We start from the raw sequence: 22,749 nt of genomic DNA on the forward strand, positions 1-22,749 counted from the left end.
GATAGCTATCGAGTTTGAGTCCAATGGCTTTTTAGCGTGATTTGATGTCGGTTTAATTCAACAAAATAAAAGCACAATCGGTGCTTTAATACTCAATGTATACACACTTATTGGATCTTTCGAGAGCTGCATTCAATTGTCACATCTTTTCAAATCAATCAAAGTCAAACAATGGCATTTATTTAACTCATAATGATTGGTCGCGACAAGTTATTAACAAGAAAGACAATTTCAACTTCAAGATACAAATTCAACGGAAAAATGAAATGTCCCTTTATGCACTGAATCGGCATTTGAAAAAATTTCAATCGCTCAGCACGAACGAACGCCTGCTAAATGGAAAAATATGTCATTCAGACAATTTCCAATGCAAAAAATGTAGCTTTTCGAAGCAAACGAAAATTTGTATAAAAAGAGTTGCTTTTCCAACGAAATAATCATTCATTGGAATAATCCAGTTTAGAATTGTTCATCGAACGGAATTCTCATCCTCAACCTAAATCAAAATGCGTTTCACCATTGTCTTGGCTCTCTGCTTCATTGGAGGTAAGATATAACTCAAAATCTTGTATCAAGTATCATTTCTAACCCTTTCCATCTATTCCTTACAGCTGCCTCTGCTAGCTCGTTGAACAAGCGAAGCTTCATCGATGATATCCAGAACAACACTCAAAATGCTTTCCACGCTTTTGAACGTGAGTATCTAACTTTATTAACCTGAGCTAGTTAAACGATATATCTTCCTTATGAATCTTTCAGAATGCGGCCAAACTTTCAATGAGAAGGTGCAAGAAGCCCTCAAAAACTTACTCAGCGCTTTCGGAAACAGTGAGTTATAAGACTAAAGATTATAACATGAAAGCATACAAAAATTTAATGCTTTTGTTTTTTATTCATTTCAGAGAACTCATCTGCTGATGCTTCAGTCAGTGTATCTAAGCGAGCCACCAACCCACCTGTGCTCATCAATGATCTCAGTGACCCAGGCAAGTTTGCTCAAGATTTCTTGAAGGCTGATATGGCTACTGGACAAGGTCGACGAAAGCGAGATGTTGCTGAAGACCTCAAGAGTAAGTCACTCGATAGATGACTTCTTCACCACCAATATCAACTTAAAACCTAATATCACAAATTATTATTTTCAGAGTTCGCCGATTCTGCCAAACAAAACGCTGAACAAGGTCTTGCTAAGCTCTTCGAGTTCCTCGAACAATTCAAGGCTCAATTTGCTCGTAAGTATTAATAATCAAAAAGACCTGGAATTAAATTAACCATAAACTGTTTTCATTTGCAGATGATCAAACCGATGCTGAAAAGGTTGTTTAAAAGCGAGATATCCAAGAAACCATCGAAAGTAAGCTCTAATTATTACGCTTAGTCAATTTACTTACTAACAAAATTTTTCTTTATTTTGTACAGAGTTCAATGAATTAGCCCAAACCAAGGCCCAAGAAGCTTTCCAAAACATCAAGCAAGCTCTTGACGATTTGTTCAGTAAGTAATTCAGCAAATGGAATCAATTTTGAGTCAATCTAACTTTATTGGTTTTACTATTGAACAGAGGGAAACCCATTCTTCCAATCCATCTCCAGCCACTTCAACAATGGTGAAGATTCAACTGAAAAGACCGTTTCCAAGCGAGACATCTTTGACAACTTTGAAAGTAAGATATCAACGACATTACCAATAAGAAACTGAAATCTAATGAAATAATTTCTTTTCGTTACAGAATTCAGTCGAAATGCTTTCGAAAACTTCAAGCAATCTTTTGAACGACTTTTCAACCAATTCTCAAATGATGACGCCGAAGCTGAATCCTCCACTGAATCCAATTAAACAACGAGATAGTTAACAGTTTTCCTAGCTCCTTAGCAGTTTTCCTCATTACAATTCAATTCAGTGAAATGTTTTACACAATTTTCATTTGTAATTGATCAAGCATCAAACGAACGATTTGATTAAGTTGGTGGGTCAAAATTGCGTAGCCACTAATTCCAGCAAATCCCACGGCTGTTGAGACAGCAATAATCGGGTCGAATCGAATAACTTTCAATGAACTGCGAACCAAACGAAGAAAAGGTACCTGTGATAAACTAGAGACAAATATCGTCGCCCATGGACTCATAGTAAATCCATTTAGGTCAGATTTAGGTTTCCAAAGTGATAAATGATGATAAATGATAAATTGTCAAATTTCTCTTCACGGACTTCAGGAAGGTCATTTTCGAAAGGAAACCTAATGCAAGAGACAAATTGAAAATATTAAAAACGTTTGTTATTGTATAAAATTAAAATTGTACATACAGATCTTCAAATTTTGTGGAAGAAGCAATGGTGGTTTTACCGACTTCATCTTTAGTTTTACTCATCCATATTTTCAGCTTTTTTCCACTTTTTCAAAAAAGCTCGGTTTAGTTGAATCAGAATCTGAGGCCATTCTTCAAAAATGAAGAATTTAATTAACTAAGGATTTAAAAAAATTATAGTAACATTGAATAATACAACATGTGTTGTGATCAAGTTTACTTGAAACCCATGACAACCGAGAGCAAGATTTTTCAAACTTGGCGGTAGCTTTGCGCAGACAAAATTTTGCTTTAAAATTGTGCGGAAATGAGTGATGAGTTAAAGATTATAAAAGCATTTTTTTTAGTGTAAAGGTAAAGTTAATTGGATCCTAGTTTTTCGTATTTGGGAAACAGTTTTTTTTGTAAGTTAATTATTAATGTTCTATCAACATTTTATTTAACCAACTGTGTTAAAAATTTATTTAACACTCTTGCAGATATCGAAGTTGAGGTCAAAAAAGAGGATGCCCAATTGATTAGTGATTGCCCTTTTCAGATCACTTTGCAGAAAATCTCTTCTTATGTACTTTTTATGTTTATTCTGAAAATACAAATCATTTTTTGATCTGAGATACCGTTCGTGAGATACTAAAGAACAAACAAAGAAACTTGAGAAATGATAGAGACGAACATGAAAAAGATCAAGAAACACGATAAAGATTTCGGTGTATAATAGATCCGTATTTGATATTGGAATAGCAAAAAAATGCCCCAAAATTGGTCAAAATACAATGTACGATGAAAATGTCTTGTATATTTAAAAATTTTTGAGATACATAATAAGCAATCTACATTTGAAATAATCTTGAAAATTGAAGGGACCCAAAATAAGTAAATATTTGAAAATTTACTGTTTATACCAGCATTTCATAATCAGGTTAATTGAATTGAGACTGATCAATTCATGTAAAATTATAACTCTTGTAACTTATTACTTGCAGCTCAATCCAGTGAATTATCAACAGCCTTTACTGTTTCAAAGTACAGCGCTGAAGACGCAGTTCGGAAGCTCATAAGCCTCTTTGGACGATTGCAAGGTGAGTTAGTCACTTTGAATAAAAGATTAAGCGAATGCTGTATCCAAACATCATATAAATATATTTAAATCTCTTGTAACTAAAAATAAGATGCCATCGCTAAGACATCATCGCCAAGCCGAGGAAAGCGAGCCTCAGTCCATTCGTACTAACCGAAGATATTCAATCAGGTGATATCAGCAAGTTTTTTTCGACCTTAAGCAAGCTCTTCAGGAGTTAGCTAGCAGTTTGGAGCAGTCGAACTATTCCAAGCATCTGGAGTGTTGATATAATCATTATATCCTTCAGAGGAATAGGAATCAAAGTTAACTTGGTTGGAGCCAACAAAATAGTTTTGGCCATTATTTTGGGTGTCATATCCATCTTTGAATTTATTGAAACAATTTTGATACACTCCTAAGTGGCTAATTCCTGGCTGCTCTGTGTTAGTAACTGGACCATTCATGATGAGATAAAAAACTTAATGAAAATTATTGAATGTAACGATGAAAATGGATGAGTCTCGTTGACCACTCAAGAAACAGGGACAGAAGAAATAGAAAGAGAGAAAGATGACAAAGAAACAAAAACTGAACAAAACAATAAAACAAACAATTAAAGTTATGGTTGACAATTATAAAACTTTCTAACTTTCCTAAACTTTCCGAGTTTTGTGATAAAGATTCTCATTGTTTTGCTCTTTACAGGATTATTGGTTCCATCTGCGAACGATGATACTAGATATCATTAGTTATTTTAAGGCGGCACATTTAAACCGAAAACGATCGAGCGAGAGAAGGCAATATTATCGAAATGTAAAAAAAAGAAGTTAAAGGTTCAAATGTTCTTATTATAAATTCACTTTCAGAAGCTATTAAAAGATGTATTAAGCTTTGAATTGTTTCGCAGTTATGCTGGCTGCTAAGTTATTCTCATTTTTATTCTGGATACATTAAATGATGAATGTATCAACTGAATGGTCTAATGTCAAGTGGCAAATTCACACCATGAAGCACTTTAAGCACTTGGAGCACCGGTTGAGTCAAGTAAAGAGAAATGGCGATGTTCCTCGTGGAGATAAATTTTAATGGACAGAGCTTCTATCAGACGACGTCTTTGATCCAAAAGGCTTTTACTAATGACCAGGCTAGCAATACAAAAAAGAGAAAGGACAGAAATAAACAGCACAATCAGAACTCTATTTCTCTCAATAACAACAACATCTCGCTCAGTAACACAAGGTGTTTCAGTTAAAGAGCTAGTTTTGGATAGGAAGAAATGGAAACATTAATTGGCGGTCTTGCTCTTATCTTTGCTTTGAACAGCAGCTTTACATTTACCAGCAGCGGCGGTCTTGGTCTTGTCCTTAGTCACAGGAGCTTTACCTTTATCAGATTGAGCTGGAAACTTACCACTTTTAGCTGGAGCTCCGGCCTTGGCACCTTTGGCTGCTTTACCGACAGAGGGGACTTTTCCTGGAGCTCCTTTGATTCCAGCAGCAGTACTCTTGGCAGCAGCGGGTTTATCTGCTCTGCGTTAGTAACTGGACCATTCCTGATGAGAGACAAAAAACTTAATGAAAAGTATTGAATGTAACGGTTAAAATTGATGAGTCTTTTGATCATGCAAAAAAAACAGAGACGGAAGAAATAGAAAGAAAGGAAAATGATATAGAAATAAAAATTCAAAATAAAAACAATTACAAACAATTGAAGTTTTGCTTTACAGTTCTATAACTTTCTAACTGTCCTAAACTTTACTGTGAACGGTGAAATGTCTAAAATCGTTGCTTGTAAATAGGAAGCTGTCTACAAGAAGATAGCTGAGCAAACACAGAATTATAAATTCATTCTGAATAAGGTTTTTAAGTCATGCATAATATTAGCAATTTCTGAAAATTGATAGTTTACAGCATTATTTTTTAAGTTGACTCAACGCGATTATCTGATTTTTAACGATTTTAAAAGATGTGACTCTTGTAGCTCTTGAAGAATCCAATATGAGTAATTGAGTATTGATACACCAGTGCTTTTATTTTTTTGAATTAAACCGACATCAAATGACTCAAACACGATGATACATAGCTATTCTTATTTGCTATTAACAAAAGGGTTTTGCCCTAAAGCTGTCGAACCACAACTGACGCCAAGCAATTCCCATTCTTTAAAACTATTCACTTTTTTGTAGTGAAAATTTGATCAGATTTTTACTTCAATTTGTATTTCAGTAGCAAATTAAACACGGTGCGAAAAGATTGAGTTTGGTGTCAATGAATTGTTGATTTGTAAACTTTTTTAATGTATTTGTGTGGCTTAAAAGTATGGAGGTCATTTAACATTTGATGTTGATGCTGTTAGATCATTTTTGAAACTTAATTCAGCTTTAACTTGTTTCTTGGCATAGTAGATAGCCAAGTAAAAAAATAAACAAACTATAGTGAAAATCAATATGTAAATGAGATAATCTTTTAACCCTTCAAATATTGGTGAAAATGCAATTCTATTAATTGTTAAGAAATGTGTGCATTTCATTACTGAATAATCGACACTTAATTTCTGAATAATTTTGATGTAAAAACATGAAATGCGCTGAATTCGTAAGCAAATTAAACGGATTCTTAGGAAAATTTCATAAGCAAATTCTTGAATTCACAGTGGCTCTCAAGATATTATATTGTAATTTTTATTACTGTAAATGAATAATTAAGCAAAGTGGAATACTTACTTTAACTCCATTCGCAAGATTATCATGATTGCTCTCATTTTGAAGGTAAATGCCAAGAATAAGATGTTCATAGTAATCCATTGAAGTTGAAGATGGATCCTTACCCTTGAATACAATTTGACTTGGATTTTGAATTCCGTAATCATCATCAAAATGCTCTAGTGTTTGTAAATGATCAGAATGAAAATGTTTAAGTTTGATCAAACTAATCGATTGATTTATACTCACTTTTATAATAATAAGTGATTCTCAACCTAACATTTATTAAAGTTGTCGCACCCTTCATCATGGTTCCTCTTATGATTTTATCTTCAACTGATTTCTGTTGGTCAACAAATGAATTTGATTAAAACAATCACATAATGTTATTGAAATGCTTACCCAAACAAGTGAGGAATGGTCAAGTCGGTATAAAATTGAAGGTCCCATTAAGAGTATCAGATTAGTTACAGGTTTGTCGATTCCAGGTAAAGTTTTATGCCAATTATTCTCGTAGGTAAATGGTAAACAATTTTTGTCTTTAGATTATGACAAATGATGAAAAAAGTAAAAATAAAGAAGATATTTACAAGAATTTTTAAGCGAATGTCATGAATGAAAAAAATCTTATTGACTAATTGCCGTCAGCAAAAAATTTTCTTACGAATCAAATCATATTACAGAGCATTGTATTGACATATCATATCATCAACTCTTACCATGAATAACCAAGCGATCCTTGTTAAAATTAGAAGCAGTATTATAAAAGACGCTGTAGGAATCCTTTCCAACTGATATCACAATTTTGCCTTTAATGGGTGAATCAGAAGCTGATATTGATTGCCTGCATCCTAAGATACATAGTATAAAGAGTTGAAAAAGTCAAATTTGGTTGGCTGTTCAACTTACGGCATCGGTTAAAGTTGCTTGAATGTTAACGCTTTTGCTTCTTATGCTTAATGGTAAATCCATCAAATCTGTAGCATTTCCTATGTTTAAGAATTGAATTAAAAATTGAATGAGTTTATTTTATAATAGGATTAATGAATATATTTTTGTTACCTGTTTTAATTATTGAAAGTATGATGACCCAAATTAATAATATAAAAAGCATTTTGTATCCACCGTTCGCCTGTGAAGATGAAATGTTTAGACTTGATTAACAAACACAACTGTAACAATTTCAATTTACTTATGATATTGTACACATTAAAATGAGGCGAAGAATGATTGAAACGGTCTTTATAACTCATTGACTATCGATGAACAATAAACGCCTAAAATTACTCTTTCGATTAAATTTAATCAATACATTTTATAATTTGTTTGACAATCACAACACTTTCAATATAATCTTCCTTTATTTTCAATCAATTCAATAAATCTTTCACCGATTAACAAGTTTGGGCATTCTGCATCAATATGCTCAGTTTTGGCTCCATTCTTTATCCTGACTGTTCTGTGTTAGTAACTGAATATAATGAGAGACAAAAAACTTAATAAAAAGTATTGAATGTAACGATAAAATGGATGATTTTTTAACCAATCAAGGAACAGAGGCAGAAGAAATAGAAAGAAAGAAAGATAATAAAGAAATGAAAATTGAAAAAATTAAGTTTTGGTCGACATAGTTACAGCATCAGGTATTCAACATCATGCACTGTACAATAGCAAATATAATAAGAAGACTTTGGGCATTCAATCGTAAAAGAGCAGCCCAACAATAATGAAAAATCAGCCTCAGGATATGCAAATTGTTCACGACAACCTCAAGTTCGCACTAAAGAGGAAAATAAAACGGCATCATTCGTTGAAATATCTAAAATCATTGCTTCTGAATGAGAAGCTCTAGGCAATTGATGAAAAGACTGTTTACAAGAGGATAGCTGAGAATGCCAAGAACGATAAAATTAAGGATATTGCGATGAGAAGCTTGGCCAATTTTTGAAAAGAGTGAGGAAAGCTGGGAATGTCAATAATGATAAATTCATCTTGAATAAGGTTTTCATAATAACCTGCGGTGAAAAATTGATGCCACATAACTCTGAAAATAATATGTGATATTAGGTTTTAAGTTGATATTGGTGGTAAAGAATTCATCCATCGAGTAACTTACTCTTGAAGTCTTCAGCAACATCTCGCTTTCGTCGACCTTGTCCGGTAGCCATATCAGCAAGAACCTTCAAGAAATCTTGAGCAAATTTGGCTGGGTCACTGAGGTCATTGATGAGAACGAGTGGGTTGGTGGCTCGCTTTTCAACAACGACTGGAGCTTCAGTTGATTTACTGGATTGGGCTAGTTATAAGAGATATTTTACATTAATTAATCATGTTTGAACACAATATCATCTGCATTGTTTATTAATGGTGAATAGCTTACGTTTCAATTGTTCAAAGAGGTCGAAGAGCTTCTTAAGAGCTTCTTCAACGGTGTACAACTTCAACTTCTTCATCGGAGAACTCTGATCAAAACAAAGAGCGAGAAGAAAGGTTAAAATCGTGATATTAAAGGAAAAGATCTGATGAGCCACTTACTTTGGAGATTTTCAAAAATATCTCGCTTTCGTCGACCTTGTCCGGTAGCCAAATCGAGCAAAACCTTCAAGAAAGTTTGAGCAAACTTAGCTGGGTCACTGAGATCATAGATGAGCAAATGTGGGTTGGTGGCTCGCTTAGATACACTGACTGAAGCTTCAGCAGATGAGTTCTCTGAAATGAATAAAAAACAAAAGCATTTAATTTTTGTATGCTTTCATGTTATAATCTTTAGTCTTATAACTCACTGTTTCAGAAAGCGCTGAATAAGTTTTTAAGGGCTTCTTGGACCTTTTCATTGAAAGTTTGAACTAATTCTGAAAGATTTATAAAGTTGATATATCGTTATTTAACTAGCTCAGGTTAATAAAGTTAGATACTTACGTTCAAAAGCGTGGAAAGCATTTTGAGTGTTGTTCTGGATATCATCGATACAGCTTTGCTTGTTCGATGAGCTAGCAGAGACAGCTGTAAGGAAAGGATGAAAAGGGTTACGAAAATTTCAATTTCAAATTTCAAAAATTTTTCAAATGCCGATTCAGTGCATAAAGGGACATTTCATTTTTCCGATTCTGTAATAATTTGTATCTTGAAGTTGAAATTGTCTTTCTTGTTAAAAACTTTTCGCGACCAATCATTATGAGTTAAATAAATGCCATTGTTTGACTTTGATTGATTTGAAAAGATGTGACAATTGAATCCAGCTCTCGAAAGATCCAATAAGTGTGTATACATTGAGTATTAAAGCACCGATTGTGCTTTTATTTTGTTGAATTAAACCGACATCAAATCACGCTAAAAAGCCATTGGACTCAAACTCGATAGCTATCATTCCTTGCTGTGAAAAGGGTCTAAAACAGTTACATTGTAAACACATTTCGTCCCAAGTTCAAATGATAAACTAATAAGAGCTTTCCTTTCGAGTGAAGAGTAGAGACTTTGTGGAAGCATGAGTCTATAAATGTTATTCAAAAATGTCCACTATCAGACGATTTTCGAGAAATTGTAGTGGAAACGGCAGAAATAGGCAGATTTGATACTCGTTCTAAAAACAAATGGTAAAAAAAACAAATCTCATGCTGTAATTGAATAATATTCATTATTAATGAATAAATTTCTTAATATTCAGTCAGGTTATATTACAGTCCATAAAACTGCTGTTTGGTCAAAGAATGGTTAGTTAACAGTTAGTTCTAGATAAACTTATTGATATGGATCACGTTATTGCTCTTTAATTGCATTCAAATACAATTCTCAGAAATCTATCAACAATATTGATAGTTTTCTGAGAATAGACAAATGCTAGATACTATGAATGCTGAAAATAACCCATCTAACTATTCTCAATGTTGAATTTGATTATGCTTGATTGATTGCTTAAGGAATCGGATGAAAATAATCATGAATAATAAATTATTAAACTGAGCTTAAGTTATTATACAGGGCTATTCAGCTACTTAGTATGATGTTGAACGCTAATAACACTGCAACCAAACATGCTATTGGCCTAGGAATCGAATATAGTGAGTTTGGGCGACATTCATTTTTTATGTTTCAAGGACAAGGTCATTCAAGGTCATTTTTCGGAAATCGCTGCTACTTATTTTAGAGGTCAATTCGAGGTCATAACATGATTTTTGAAGACTAAAAATCTTTTTGATCGAGTTCTGACACTCTGTAATGAACTTTGCTTAAGTTATTGACGTTTAAGTTTCCAAACTTCGTTATTTGAATTTTTATTTTTTATGCAAATTCGCATTTTTTCGCGCTCACTGGGACTTTATTGCACCTTTTTTGCAACAGGGTTGCATTACATGCTGTAAAAATTGCATTTAACCATAGAAAATAAACTTTTTAACCCATTCCATTCAAAGCACTCCTGGAGCTGATCTGTATGACCTAAATCGTAAGAAAGTAGTGATTGTTAGCTTTTGTGAATGTCTTGTCTTGCTTTCTTCATTATCAACTGTTTTTTCGAATCCACACCAATTGTCATTCAGATTATCATTTTTAAACTGAAATTTATGATAAAAAAGATGAAAAATAAATTTCGGTACTAATAAAGTTCCAGTGAGCGCAAAAAAAATGCGAATTTGCATAAAAAATAAAAATTCAAATAACGAAGTTTGGAAACTTAAACGTCAATAACTTAAGCAAAGTTCATTACAGAGTGTCAGAACTCGATCAAAAAGATTTTTAGTCTTCAAAAATCATGTTATGACCTCGAATTGACCTCTAAAATAAGTAGCAGCGATTTCCGAAAAATGACCTTGAATGACCTTGTCCTTGAAACATAAAAAATGAATGTCGCCCAAACTCACTATATTCGATTCCTAGGCCAATAGCATGTTTGGTTGCAGTGTTATTAGCGTTCAACATCATACTAAGTAGCTGAATAGCCCTGTATTTAAACAAACTCATGATTTGATATTACTGATCAGGCATAAAAGATGTGATTATACCCGGACATTATTGTGTTATTATCAACACTTACTACGATTTTAAAAATCATTGCAAACGATTTACTAAGAATTTTGATGCAATTATTAATATTATTTATTATCATAATTATTCTCGTGACCATTATCAATCAAAGAATCTATTATAATCAGATATTTTTATTTTGTATTGTTAGATTCTAGAAGGAATAATTTGATAAATATTCAAATTCAGGTATATAAGATGAGTGAGAAACGACATTCGTTATTAGTTGTTTATTTACAGATCATTTGTGAGTTAAATCGACTTCCTAAACCATTTGACATTCAACAAGTAAGGATTTTTTCATTTGAATAAAACACAGTCAGTTGTAATGTCATATTTCAATTGCAAATCTGATTTTTTCGTTTCTCAATAGTATCTCGGTACTTGGTATCAAATAAAGTCAACCAAACCTTATTTTGAAGATGGTCAACGTTGTATCAAAGCTGACTACAAGTTTGAAGCAACTACTGGTATTTTTGTTACCAACAGCACTGACCTTGATTCAGTTAACAATGCAGTTGAAAGAGTTCAATTCACCAAGTCATATGATCAAGACAATGTTTTCACAGCCAAATACTTCTTAGGTAAGTTTCATACTAAATTCTGATTATGTGAATGGTGAAGATTTAATTTGTTATCTAATTCCTTGTTTCTAGAATTCAGGTTCTGGTTATTACCTCACTACACAATATTGGGTTGTTGACACTGAATACAATAATTATGCTCTGGTTCTTTCATGTAACAATCTTCTTGGTCTCGATCACTCCCGTAAGTATTCATCTTTCACTGAACATTGATTCAATCAAAAAACAACTCTAAATACCGATTTTGTTGCATTATTTTTAGGTGATGTTTGGATACTTTCAAGGAAACAAACATTGGAGGACAATATTGTTGCAAATCTAATTGCTGAATTAGACACAGTTGGACTTCATGGCATTGCTTTTGGTGACGTAATCCATAATCGTTGATTTTAATCGGAAAATAAGCGATTATCGATATAATTCGTATCAAATTTTGAATGATTAATCCTAATTCTGAAACAAAAATCACCTTTCAAACCTTAAGACCTATTCAATTGTAAGATAAGTATCCGGTATTTTGTGGCCCCTGCATAATAATTAATATTTCTAATCATTTATTTTATTACATGAATCTCATGTTCGGGAAGATTAACAAGTCAAATGTCTAGTTATATAATTAACTAGGCCAAATCACAAAAAAACTGAAAACAAAAGCGTAGCCGATGTTATTTACACTAAATTCAATTTAAATTCTGAACAATCTGCTTCATTATGTCATTGATGGTTTGGTGGAAAAACTTGATGTAAATCATTTAATTGTCCTTAAAGTAAAACAGAAAGTTCTTGTTCATTAAATCAATTTTAAGTTAAAAGTTCAAATGCTAAAACCACAGAAGGAGGTCATTGCTCAAATTACGAGTTGAATGTGCGATCAAATGGAAAGAAAAGCAGTGGTTCCACTGAGGTAACTATCGACATAAGTGGATCATTGCTTTCGAAATAATCATGCTGTTCTTGCTTGTCGATGGTTTATTGAGATTCGTTGCACCATTTGGTTACAAAAAAAGATAAAAAATGCGCAATTCTTTAGAAAACAATAAAAGTTCAATTTGGACAAGACGAGTAATAGAACATTCTGACAATATCAATTGAATCTCATTCACATGAATCGGTGAATGACTTTTGACTAGCCTTTCATGAATACAATAAAAAAGCAATCAATATTTAACGACTCAAATTCTTGATGTAAAACCATGTGAATGTAAATGTGAAAAATTTAAATCTGGTTATACAGCTGAACAAAATGAAAGCTTTTTGTACAGTTGAGGTACCACTTTTTCACTTAACTCTTTACTCGAAAGACAGTTTTAAGTTATTGATTGAATGAATGATGAGGGTTAGCCAGCCCAGATTTCATCCTGTTGACTTGTAATAATTTTGAGGCCATTTAATACCATTTATTAATAATAACCAGTTGGTGGACAATAATTTCCATTTTAAATTAACTAAAATTAGGTTAAACTAATAGTTAAATAAGCACTAGTCCGTTTGAGCAAGCACTAGTTCCAGACATTTTCAAGTTACCACTTTGAAAATATAATCAAATAAAAGCTAGAAGACCAATTATAGTATGAAACTCAAAAGAAATCAAATAAATTTTAGTGATTTATTCATCAATTGGAATTGAGAAATTTTGAGGTATCAAAACTTTCCGAAAGACCTAATAAAATGATTCGCAGGTTGCATTTTTATTCACTGCAAAAAAGGTCGATAAGCCAGCCGAATCTATTCGTGGTCTACGTGTATGTTATCAAGGGTACCTAAAAAATAGCCAAACAGGGTTGCAATTGTAAAAAACTAAATTTTAACAGAGATTTGTAAAGTTTTTTTGAAAATAATGAAGATGCCGTCTGAGCCAGCTAAATCTTGGACCAATCATTGTAATTAAATATGTTGATTTATGTAGTGATAGTTTCAGCTCAGATTGGAAAGTGCAAAAACTGGATTTCGTTAAATTGTACTAATGTCAATGCAACACCCTGTTTGTCTATTTTTAAAAATATGATACCAACACCATATTATTCCCTATGCTAAATTACATTGATCACGCCAAGATTTTGCTGGCTTAGACGTCATTTTCATTTTTTTCAAACAACTTTGAAGAGACCAGACGAATTTGAAGTCAATTTCATCAACGATTGTCCATCTAAAAAAATTTTTAACTCAGAATTTGAGTCTTTAAATGTGGATTGAATTTATCGTACACAGTGAAAATATTGCTAATGAATTTTCCATCTTCCTGCCAATTTGCATCAGTCATGATCGGGGGCTCCCCTTGTGAATATAAACATAGTAACGCCTTTATTATTGCGTAGAGGTTTCTGAATACAGCATTTCTATCAAAAGACGGAAGGTTTGACAGGTAATTTTGTTCGAAGTCCATCGATAACAGCTTATTCTACTTTTTAAATCAACAATTTTGGATTATGTCACCGAGTTTAACGCCATTAATTCCAACCGAGTCTAATTTAGTAACCAGATTTGCGACAATATTGTCTTCTAATGTTGGTTTCCTTGAAAGTATCCAAACATCACCTGAAAATCATAAAACAAAATTTGTGTTTGAGAGTAAATTTTGGTTGGAATAAAGTTCAGTGAAACTTGAATGCTTACGAGAGTTTAGGGGACCAAGAACATCGTTATATGAAACAACTAAGGCATAATTATTGTAATCAGTGTCAACAATCCAATATTGTGCGGAGAAAATAACCAGATCCTGAGTTTTAGGATTTTCCATTTGTTATGCCTAATCTATGAATCAAACCATAGCAACTAGTCTGTTTTAATTTCTAATCATTATCAAGCCCATACTTATCTTATAAATGCTTCCAGGAAGATTTCGCATTTGAAGTGATCAGTTAAATTACTTTCAGCATTGATGGTTCCTAGTATGGGTCTATTCTCAGAAACCTATCAGTAATATTTCTGAGAATTCAATTGAAATGCAATAAAAGAGTAATAAAGTGACCATATCAATAAACTAATCTAGGACTAGCTGTTAGCTACATGTAAGTACCATTTTGAGACCAATGGCCAATATCAATAGAACTGTTGATGAATCCAGAAAAGCATCCAATAAACCATGTTGCAATATGAATTTTCAGAGAAAAATGAGTTTCAGATCATTCTCTATTATCTTCGCCAAAAGCGAAAAACTTGTCTTAGGATCGAAGGATCCTCTAGATCAGAAACAGAAAATTTTATTTCCCGAAAGAGTACATCTTCTGGTTGATTATGGAAAAATACATTAGTAAAATAAGTTTCATGAAAAAATCTGCTTTCATAATTGAACAAAAGGCGACAAAAATTTCCACTTTGACCTCGATTCTCGAAAATCGTCTGATCATTTTTTAATAACATTAATAGACTCATGCCTCCACAAAGTCACTACTTTCAACTCGAAAGGAAAACTCTTAAAAGTTTGTCATTTGAACTTGAGACGAATTGTGTTAGCTGTTTTAGACCAAAACCCTTTTCACAACAAGTAATGATAACTATCGAGTTTGAGTCCAATGGCTTTTTAGCGTCATTTGATCTCGGTTTACTTCAGAAAAATTAAAGGGTCGGTGCATCAATACCCAATGTACCCACACTCATTGGTTTCTTCAAGAGATACATTTAACTGTCACATCTTTGCAAATCAATCAAAATCAAACAATGGCATTTAATTAACTCATACATGATTAGTTACAAAAAATAATTTACAAGAAAGTCAGTTTCAACTGCAAAATGCAAATTATTACAGAATCGGATGCATGAAATGTCAATTTATGAACTGAATTACCATTTGCAAAATTTTGACCGAATACTTTTAAAGATGCATCTTACTTTATAATCACCAGAAAGATGCTAAAAGAATCAAAATCTGGTATTCCTTAGCGATTAAAACTATAATTATGAACGAGAATGGTAAGCAATCCATGGCTTGTTGCTCCATCAAATTATTGTGACAAAGCAATTCATTAAAAGTGAGATAATCGATCCAGATGCTGATCTGTCAAGATATAACAATGTCCAATTGATTTACCAATTTCAAAGTCACTCAATGCTTGTAAAGCCAAACTATTTTAACAATTGAAACACAATTGCTGAAGCGTATGGCTCTTGGGTTCAAATAATATGAACGAAATCATAATAAGTCATGATTGGCATTCCTCCCATTGTTATGCGTTCCATTGGGCGATAAACATGTAGACTTAATCTCGACATTGCCATATAAATCTGCATCCAATACTATTGATTTGGCAGGATTTTTAAACTGATTGACATTTCAATGTTCGGAAGATGGGCGTCTGTTAAATGTGAAATGTAACTTTTCGAAGCAAACGTAAATTTGTATAAAAAGCATTGCTTTTCCATAACAATAATCATTCATTGGAATAATCCAGTTTAGAATTGTTAATCGAACGGAATTCTCATCCTAAACCTAAATCAAAATGCGTTTCACCATTGTCTTGGCTCTGTGCTTCATTGGAGGTAAGATATAACTCAAAGTCTTGTATCAACTATCATTTCTAACCCATTCCATCTATTCTTTACAGCTGCCTCTGCTAGCTCATTGAACAAGCGAAGCTTAGTCAATGATATCCAGAACAACACTCGAAATGCTTTCCACGCTTTTGAACGTAAGTATCTAACTATATTAACCTGAGTCAGTTAAATAACCATATATTCCTTATAATCTTCATTTATCTTGCAGAATTCGGACAAAACATCAATGAGAAGGTCCAAGAAGCCTTTAAAAACTTATTCAATGCTTTCGTGAACAACAGTAAGTTATAAGACTATAAGTCATAAGCACCAGAAAGTTTAATTGTTTTGCTTCTTTTAATTGCAGAGAACCAAACAACTGAAGCCCCAGTCACTGTAACCAAGCGATCCAGCAACCCATTCGCACTGTTCGATGATCTTGGTAAAGGTGATTTAGTCGCATTTGCTCAAGACTTGTTGAAAGTTCTTGCTGATGTAGCTCCTGGTCGACGAAAGAGAGATGCTGTTGAAGACCTCAAGAGTAAGTTGTTCGTCAACTCTTTTCAATTTAAATATATTAATCAATACCAATCTTTTCTTAACAGAGCTCTCTGATGAAGCCAAGCAAAACTCTGAAGAATCTCTCAAGAAGATCTTTGCCTTCTTCGAACAATTCAAACGTAAGTTATCACCATCAATGAAAAATTCAGAGGATACTGTGGTTAAACATGATAGATTAATTTGAAATCTAAAACGCTTATAACTAGCTCAATCCACTGAATCATCAGACGCCGTCACTAATGCCAAGCACAACGCTGAAGAAGCTATCGAGAAGCTCTTTTCCCTCTTTGAACAAAATAAATGTGAGTGAACCACTGATCTGTTAAATAAGATGAGAAGATGTTGTTTCCGTCCATGATCATTAATTTCAAACTCTTATATCATTAATAGTAGCTAAACCCAGAAAATTATCAAAGGCCTTCACTATTGCAAAGTTCAGTGTTGACGAAGCTCTTTGGAAGTTCTTAACTCTCTTCGAACAATGCAAACGTAAGTTAGCAACTATTAATGAAAGCCTTGTTTTCAAACATTATCAATTCATGCAAAAAAATAACTTTTTATAACTTTTTATAACTCGCAGCTCAATCCAATGAATTATCAACAGCCTTTACTGTTGCCAAGTACAGCGCTGAAGACGCTGTTTGGAAGCTCATAAGCCTCTTTGGACAATTGCAAGGTAAGTCCAAAAATTGAGTGAATGTTGTGTAAAAACTTAGTCAACTAATGTAAAAATCTTGTAAATAATCATCAGATGCCGTCGCCAAGACATCATCTTCCAGCCGAGGAAAGCGTGCCCTCAGTCCATTCGCACTAACCGAAGATATTCAATCAGGTGATGTCGGCAAGTTTTTTGCAGACCTTAAGCAAGCTCATCTCGAATCAGCGTCGTATGGTATTGGGATGGCCGGACGGCAATGAATGCAATTCAATTCAGTTAAATGTGTGACACAATTTCGATTAATGATTGATCTAAAATCAATCATCTATAACTCGTGCAGCACGCATAAAGATTCTGTAGCTAACATTTTTCTGTAACCACTTCTATCCATTTGTCATCTTAATGATTCAATAAAATAAATTCATATGAATTTTAGTTGCAAATTACATGTTTCAATCTTTTCATTTTGAAAACAATCCAACAATGTTTTGTTCTTACTTTTCGAGAAAGTTATGTGTAAGTTTTTTCAAAGAATCAAGATTTTTGATTCTATTGTATCCATTAGGGTAATAAACCCAAAGTTCACTTGGTTGGAACCAACAAAATAGTTTTGGCCATTATTTTGGGTGTCGTATCCATCTTTAAATTTATTAAAACAATTTTGAAACACTCCTAAGTTAATTTCTGGCTGCTCTGTGTTAGTAACTGGACCATTCATGATGAGAGACAAAAAACTTAATGTGACTTAACCTGACCACTCAAGAAACAGAGACAGAAGAAATAGAAAGAGAGAAAGATGGCAAAGAAATATAATAAAAATTGAAGCAACTATTATTAAAGTTTGACAATTCTAAAACTTTCTAACTTTCCTAAACTTTCCGAGTTTTGTGGTTGATTTGAAAAGATGTGACAACTTAATTCAATTCCAACTAAAGAATTCAATAAGCGCGAGTACATTGAGTATCGATGTATAATACCGATTCTTCAATTTTGCTAAGTAAACCGAAATCGAATGACGCTAAAAACCATTGGACCAAACACATATTCCTTTTCGGTCAAAAGGGTTCGCGTCTAAAACTGCTAAACACTGAAGACATTCGCATTGATGAAAACTATTCCCTTTACAATGAAAAATGTAAATTTGAACACCTTTTATTTTAATTTGTAATTCAGTAGCGAATCAACCATTATTGAGGATTATATGCTGATTGAATGAGCATAACCTGTGTGGATGCATTATGAGACTTTTGCTTATGTATTTGTATGCCTTGAAGGTGTAATTTAGTCATAAAGGTTAGTTGTGATACAGGGAAACGTTGAGAAGAAGATATGCCGTTAGCAAATTGTTTTGAGCTCATGTTATCAAAATGAAAAGATTTAAACATGTAATTTGCAAGTTAAATTCATGTGAATTTGGTTTAGTGAATAATTTAGGTAGCAAATCGATAGAAGTAAGCAAAGAAAAGTGTCCACAATACAGAATTTTAGTGTAAGCTTCATGCGTTATTCAATTATTAATGGAAAATAAGTCGCAAATTTTATTGCTGTCCGGCCATCCTTTGTTTGCTTTCATGTTAAAATCTTATAACTTACTGTTTCCGAATGCACTGAATAAGTTTTTAAAGGCTTCTTGGACCTTCTCATTGAAGTCTTTGACTAACTTAGCACAATAAAGTTAGATACTTACGTTCAAAAGCGTGGAAAGCATTTTGAGTGTTGTTCTGGATATCATCGAGGAAGCTTCGCTTGTTCAATGAGCTAGCAGAGGCAGCTGTAAGGAATAGATGGAAAGGGTTAGAAATGATACTTGATACAAGATTTTGAGTTATATCTTACCTCCAATGAAGCAGAGAGCCAAGACAATGGTGAAACGCATTTTGATTTAGGTTTAGGATGAGAATTCCGTTCGATGATCTATTCTAAACTGGATTATTCCAATGAATGATTATAAATTCAATCAACTACTAACGGCCATAGGAAGTGCCATAGACTTGATGTACATTATATTTTATGTAAAATCTGAGTCTCAGCTCATTCTCTATTGTCCTCGCTAAAATTGAATAACTTGTCCGTAAATCGAAGTACCTCTAATACAGAAACTGAAAATTTTATTCCCATAATGAGTACATTTTCTGGTTGATCATTAAAAGTTGCATTAGTGAAATAAGTTCCACGAAAAAAATCAGCTTCCATAATCGAACAAAAGTCAATCAAAGTTTACTTTTACCTCTATTCTCTCGAAAACTTTCTGACCTCAGAAATTTTTTCATAACATTAATGAACGCGGTTTTTATGCCTCCACAAAGTCACTGCTCTAAGCTTTTACTAGTTTACCATTGGAACTTTTGCAGGATTGGGTTTACTGCTTCAGACCAAAACCCTTTTCACAGCAAAGAAGCATTACTATTCGAGTCCAATGGCTTTTAATTTCACAGTCATTTCATTTCGGTCCCTTCAACAAAAGCAAAGCATTGGTGCATCAATACTCAATGTACTCACACTCATTTGATTCTTTCTGGAGCTTCATCTAACTGTCACATATTTCCAAATCAATCAAAATAAACAATGGTATTTAATTAAATCATATATGATTAATTACAAAAAAAATGATTTGATTTGAAATGAAAAGCCAGTTTCAGGTTAAAATACAACTTATTATAGAACTAAGTAAATGAAATGTCCATTCTTGCACTGAGTGACCATTTGAACAGTTTTGACTTCAAACTTTTACAAACCACTTTTAAAGATGTTTACAGATTTCTGGCTTTATTATTGATAGAAAGCAATTAAACAAATCAAAATTCGGTCTTCGTTTTTAATTAAAACTCAAATTATGAATGAGAATGGTCCAAGTGTTAATGCGCAATCCATGGCTTGTTGCTCCATCAAATTATTGTGACGAAGAAGGATAATTGATCCACATGTTGATCTGTCAAGATATAACAATTGATTTACCGATTTCAAAGTCACTCAATAACTGTATAAGTCGAGCTATTGAGATACAGTTGCAGAAGCGTCTGGATCTTGAGTTCAAATAATATGAACGAAATCAAAATATGCCATAGATAGGTATAAATATGTAATCGCCACAGTCACGAAAATTACAGCATAAATCTACATCCAATACAATTGATTTTGATTGACATTTCAATGTTCGGAAGATGAGCGACTTCTAAATGTGAAGAATATGTCAACCAGATAATATTCAATACAGAAATGTAGCTTTTCGAAGCAAACGAGATTTAGTATAAAAAGAGTTGCTTTTCCATCGAAATAATCATTCATTGGAATAATCCAGTTTAGAATTGTTCATCGAACGGAATTCTCATCCTCAACCAAATCAAAATGCGTTTCACCATTGTCTTGGCTCTCTGCTTCATTGGAGGTAAGATATAACTCAAAGTCTTGTATCAAATATCATTTCTAATCCTTTTCATCCATTCCTCACAGCTGCCTCTGCTAGCTCATTGAACAAGCGAAGCTTAGTCAATGATATCCAGAACAACACTCAAAATGCTTTCCACGCTTTTGAACGTAAGTATCTAACTATATTGTCCTGAGCCAGTTAAATAACATATCTTCCTTATGAATCTTGAAGAATTCGGTCAAAACTTCAATGAGAAGGTCCAAGAAGCCTTTAAAAACCTATTCAACGCTTTCGGAAACGACAGTAAGTTATAAGACTATAAGACATAAGCAACAGAAAATTTAATTTTCCTCTTTCTTTTAATTGCAGAGAACCAAACAACTGAAGCTTCAGTCACTGTAACTAAGCGATCCAGCAACCCATTCGCACTGTTCGATGATCTTGGTAAAGGTGATTTAGTCGCATTTGCTCAAGACTTATTGAAAGTTCTTGCTGATGTAGCTCCTGGTCGACGAAAGAGAGATGCTGTTGAAGATCTTAGAAACTTACTAAGCGATTTCGTAAACCGTAGGTTATCGACTGCAAGGCTATGAGATGCTAGAATGAAAGCGTACAAAACTTATTTTTCTGTTTCTCTTAATTTCAGAGCATCAAGCTACTGAAGCTTCAGTCATTGTAACTAAGCGAGACAGCAACCCATTTGCACTCATTGATGATCTTGCTCAAGGTAATTTATTCGCATTCGCTCATGACTTGTTGAAAGTCCTCGCTGAAGTAGCTCCTGGTCGACGAAAGAGAGATGCTGTTGAAGACCTCAAGAGTAAGTTGTTCGTCAACTCTTTTCAATTTAAATATATTAATCAATACCAATCTTTTCTTAACAGAGCTTTCTGATGAAGCCAAGCAAAACTCTGAAGAATCTCTCAAGAAGATCTTTGCCTTCTTCGAACAATTTAAACGTAAGTTATCCATAATCAAGAGCATATTTTGTTGAAACATAAAGGATTAATTTGCCATCTAAACCTCTTAAAACTAGCCCAATCCAGTGAATCATCAGATTCCGTCATAAAAGCCGAAAGCAACGCTGAAGAAGCTATCGACAAGCTCTTTTCCCTCATTGAACAAACTAACTGTAAGTTAACCACTTATAACTCAAAAATTGTGAAGATGCTATTTCCGAAGATGTCCATTAATTTAAAACTCTCTTGTTAATAGCTGAACCCAATGAATTATCAAAGGCCTTCACCATGGCAAAGTTCAGTGTTGACGGTGCTCTTTGGAAGTTCATAACCCTCTTTGAACAATGCAAACGTAAGTTGACTATTATATTAATACTATCAAGGAAAGCTTTGTATTGAAACTTGATCAATTCATGTAAAATTATAACTTTTTATAACTCGCAGCTCAATCCAATGAATTATCAACAGCCTTTACTGTTGCCAAGTACAGCGCTGAAGACGCTGTTTGGAAGCTCATAAGCCTCTTTGGACAATTGCAAGGTAAGTCCAAAAATTGAGTGAATGTTGTGTAAAAACTTAGTCAACTAATGTAAAAATCTTGTAAATAATCATCAGATGCCGTCGCCAAGACATCATCTTCCAGCCGAGGAAAGCGTGCCCTCAGTCCATTCGCACTAACCGAAGATATTCAATCAGGTGATGTCGGCAAGTTTTTTGCAGACCTTAAGCAAGCTCATCTCGAATCAGCGTCGTATGGTATTGGGATGGCCGAACGGCAATGAATGCAATTCAATTCAGTTAAATGTGTGACACAATTTCGATTAATGATTGATCTAAAATCAATCATCTATAACTCGTGCAGCACGCATAAAGATTCTGTAGCTAATATTTTTCTGTAACCACTTCTATCCATTTGTCATCTTAATGATTCAATAAAATAAATTCATATTTGCAACTTACATGTTTCAATTTTTCTTTTGAAAACATTAGTTCAAAACAATTTACTAACTGCATAACTCATTTTAAATTTTACCATGTACATCTGACGCGATTATATGGTTCAA

The 22,749-nt window shown here is 33.3% G+C and overlaps 4 protein-coding genes and 1 long non-coding RNA gene across 7 annotated transcripts in view; 3 read left to right on the plus strand and 2 right to left on the minus strand.

Annotated features, from left to right (window-relative positions):
- LOC107369321 (uncharacterized) overlaps positions 1 to 19,308 on the minus strand; it is a 36,566-nt gene extending 17,258 nt beyond the window's left edge. The window contains exons 1-2 of one of the 2 annotated variants that reach the window (XM_089269707.1): positions 19,196 to 19,308; positions 19,047 to 19,130 (exon numbers count right to left, since the gene is read on the minus strand). In XM_089269707.1, coding sequence (XP_089125833.1) covers positions 19,047 to 19,130; positions 19,196 to 19,235 — 124 coding nt within the window. In that variant the 5' untranslated portion in view covers positions 19,236 to 19,308. The remainder of the gene's footprint in view (positions 1 to 19,046; positions 19,131 to 19,195) is intronic. The other variant, XM_089269708.1, reaches the window with a different exon arrangement.
- On the plus strand, positions 426 to 17,802 carry LOC107369362 (uncharacterized). Of its 2 annotated transcripts, none has more exons than XM_089269711.1 (9): positions 426 to 546; positions 16,212 to 16,295; positions 16,370 to 16,441; positions 16,508 to 16,681; positions 16,746 to 16,820; positions 16,908 to 17,003; positions 17,092 to 17,190; positions 17,282 to 17,377; positions 17,453 to 17,802. In XM_089269711.1, the coding sequence occupies exons 1-9, from the start codon at positions 507 to 509 to the stop codon at positions 17,617 to 17,619; spliced, it is 903 nt and encodes a 300-aa protein (XP_089125837.1). In that variant the 5' UTR covers positions 426 to 506; the 3' UTR covers positions 17,620 to 17,802. The 2 variants fall into 2 exon arrangements, with proteins under 2 accessions (XP_089125837.1, XP_089125836.1); XM_089269710.1 differs by lacking the exon at positions 426 to 546 and adding an exon at positions 16,014 to 16,146.
- On the minus strand, positions 2,109 to 2,587 carry LOC149093320 (uncharacterized). Its single transcript, XR_016200199.1, has 2 exons — positions 2,305 to 2,587; positions 2,109 to 2,236 (listed from the first exon to the last, which is right to left on the minus strand). It is a non-coding gene; the product is annotated as an uncharacterized LOC149093320 (long non-coding RNA).
- Positions 11,180 to 12,747, plus strand: LOC149093321 (apolipoprotein D-like). Its single transcript, XM_089269883.1, has 4 exons — positions 11,180 to 11,374; positions 11,460 to 11,670; positions 11,750 to 11,854; positions 11,933 to 12,747. Exons 1-4 carry the CDS (start codon positions 11,285 to 11,287, stop codon positions 12,055 to 12,057), a joined length of 531 nt encoding a protein of 176 aa, XP_089126009.1. The 5' UTR covers positions 11,180 to 11,284; the 3' UTR covers positions 12,058 to 12,747.
- A 1,281-nt stretch (positions 19,309 to 20,589) lies between the features above and the next one.
- Positions 20,590 to 22,640, plus strand: LOC107369317 (uncharacterized). The gene is made up of 10 exons (XM_015937281.3): positions 20,590 to 20,744; positions 20,810 to 20,893; positions 20,958 to 21,029; positions 21,096 to 21,293; positions 21,373 to 21,546; positions 21,611 to 21,685; positions 21,763 to 21,858; positions 21,942 to 22,037; positions 22,130 to 22,225; positions 22,301 to 22,640. Exons 1-10 carry the CDS (start codon positions 20,705 to 20,707, stop codon positions 22,465 to 22,467), a joined length of 1,098 nt encoding a protein of 365 aa, XP_015792767.2. The 5' UTR covers positions 20,590 to 20,704; the 3' UTR covers positions 22,468 to 22,640.
- The last annotated feature ends 109 nt before the right edge of the window (positions 22,641 to 22,749 follow it).

This window comes from Tetranychus urticae, chromosome 3 (assembly GCF_039701765.1).
Source record: "Tetranychus urticae isolate SD_2017Ah chromosome 3, NJAU_TeUrti_SD_1.0, whole genome shotgun sequence".
In the NCBI taxonomy this organism is placed as follows: domain Eukaryota; kingdom Metazoa; phylum Arthropoda; class Arachnida; order Trombidiformes; family Tetranychidae; genus Tetranychus; species Tetranychus urticae.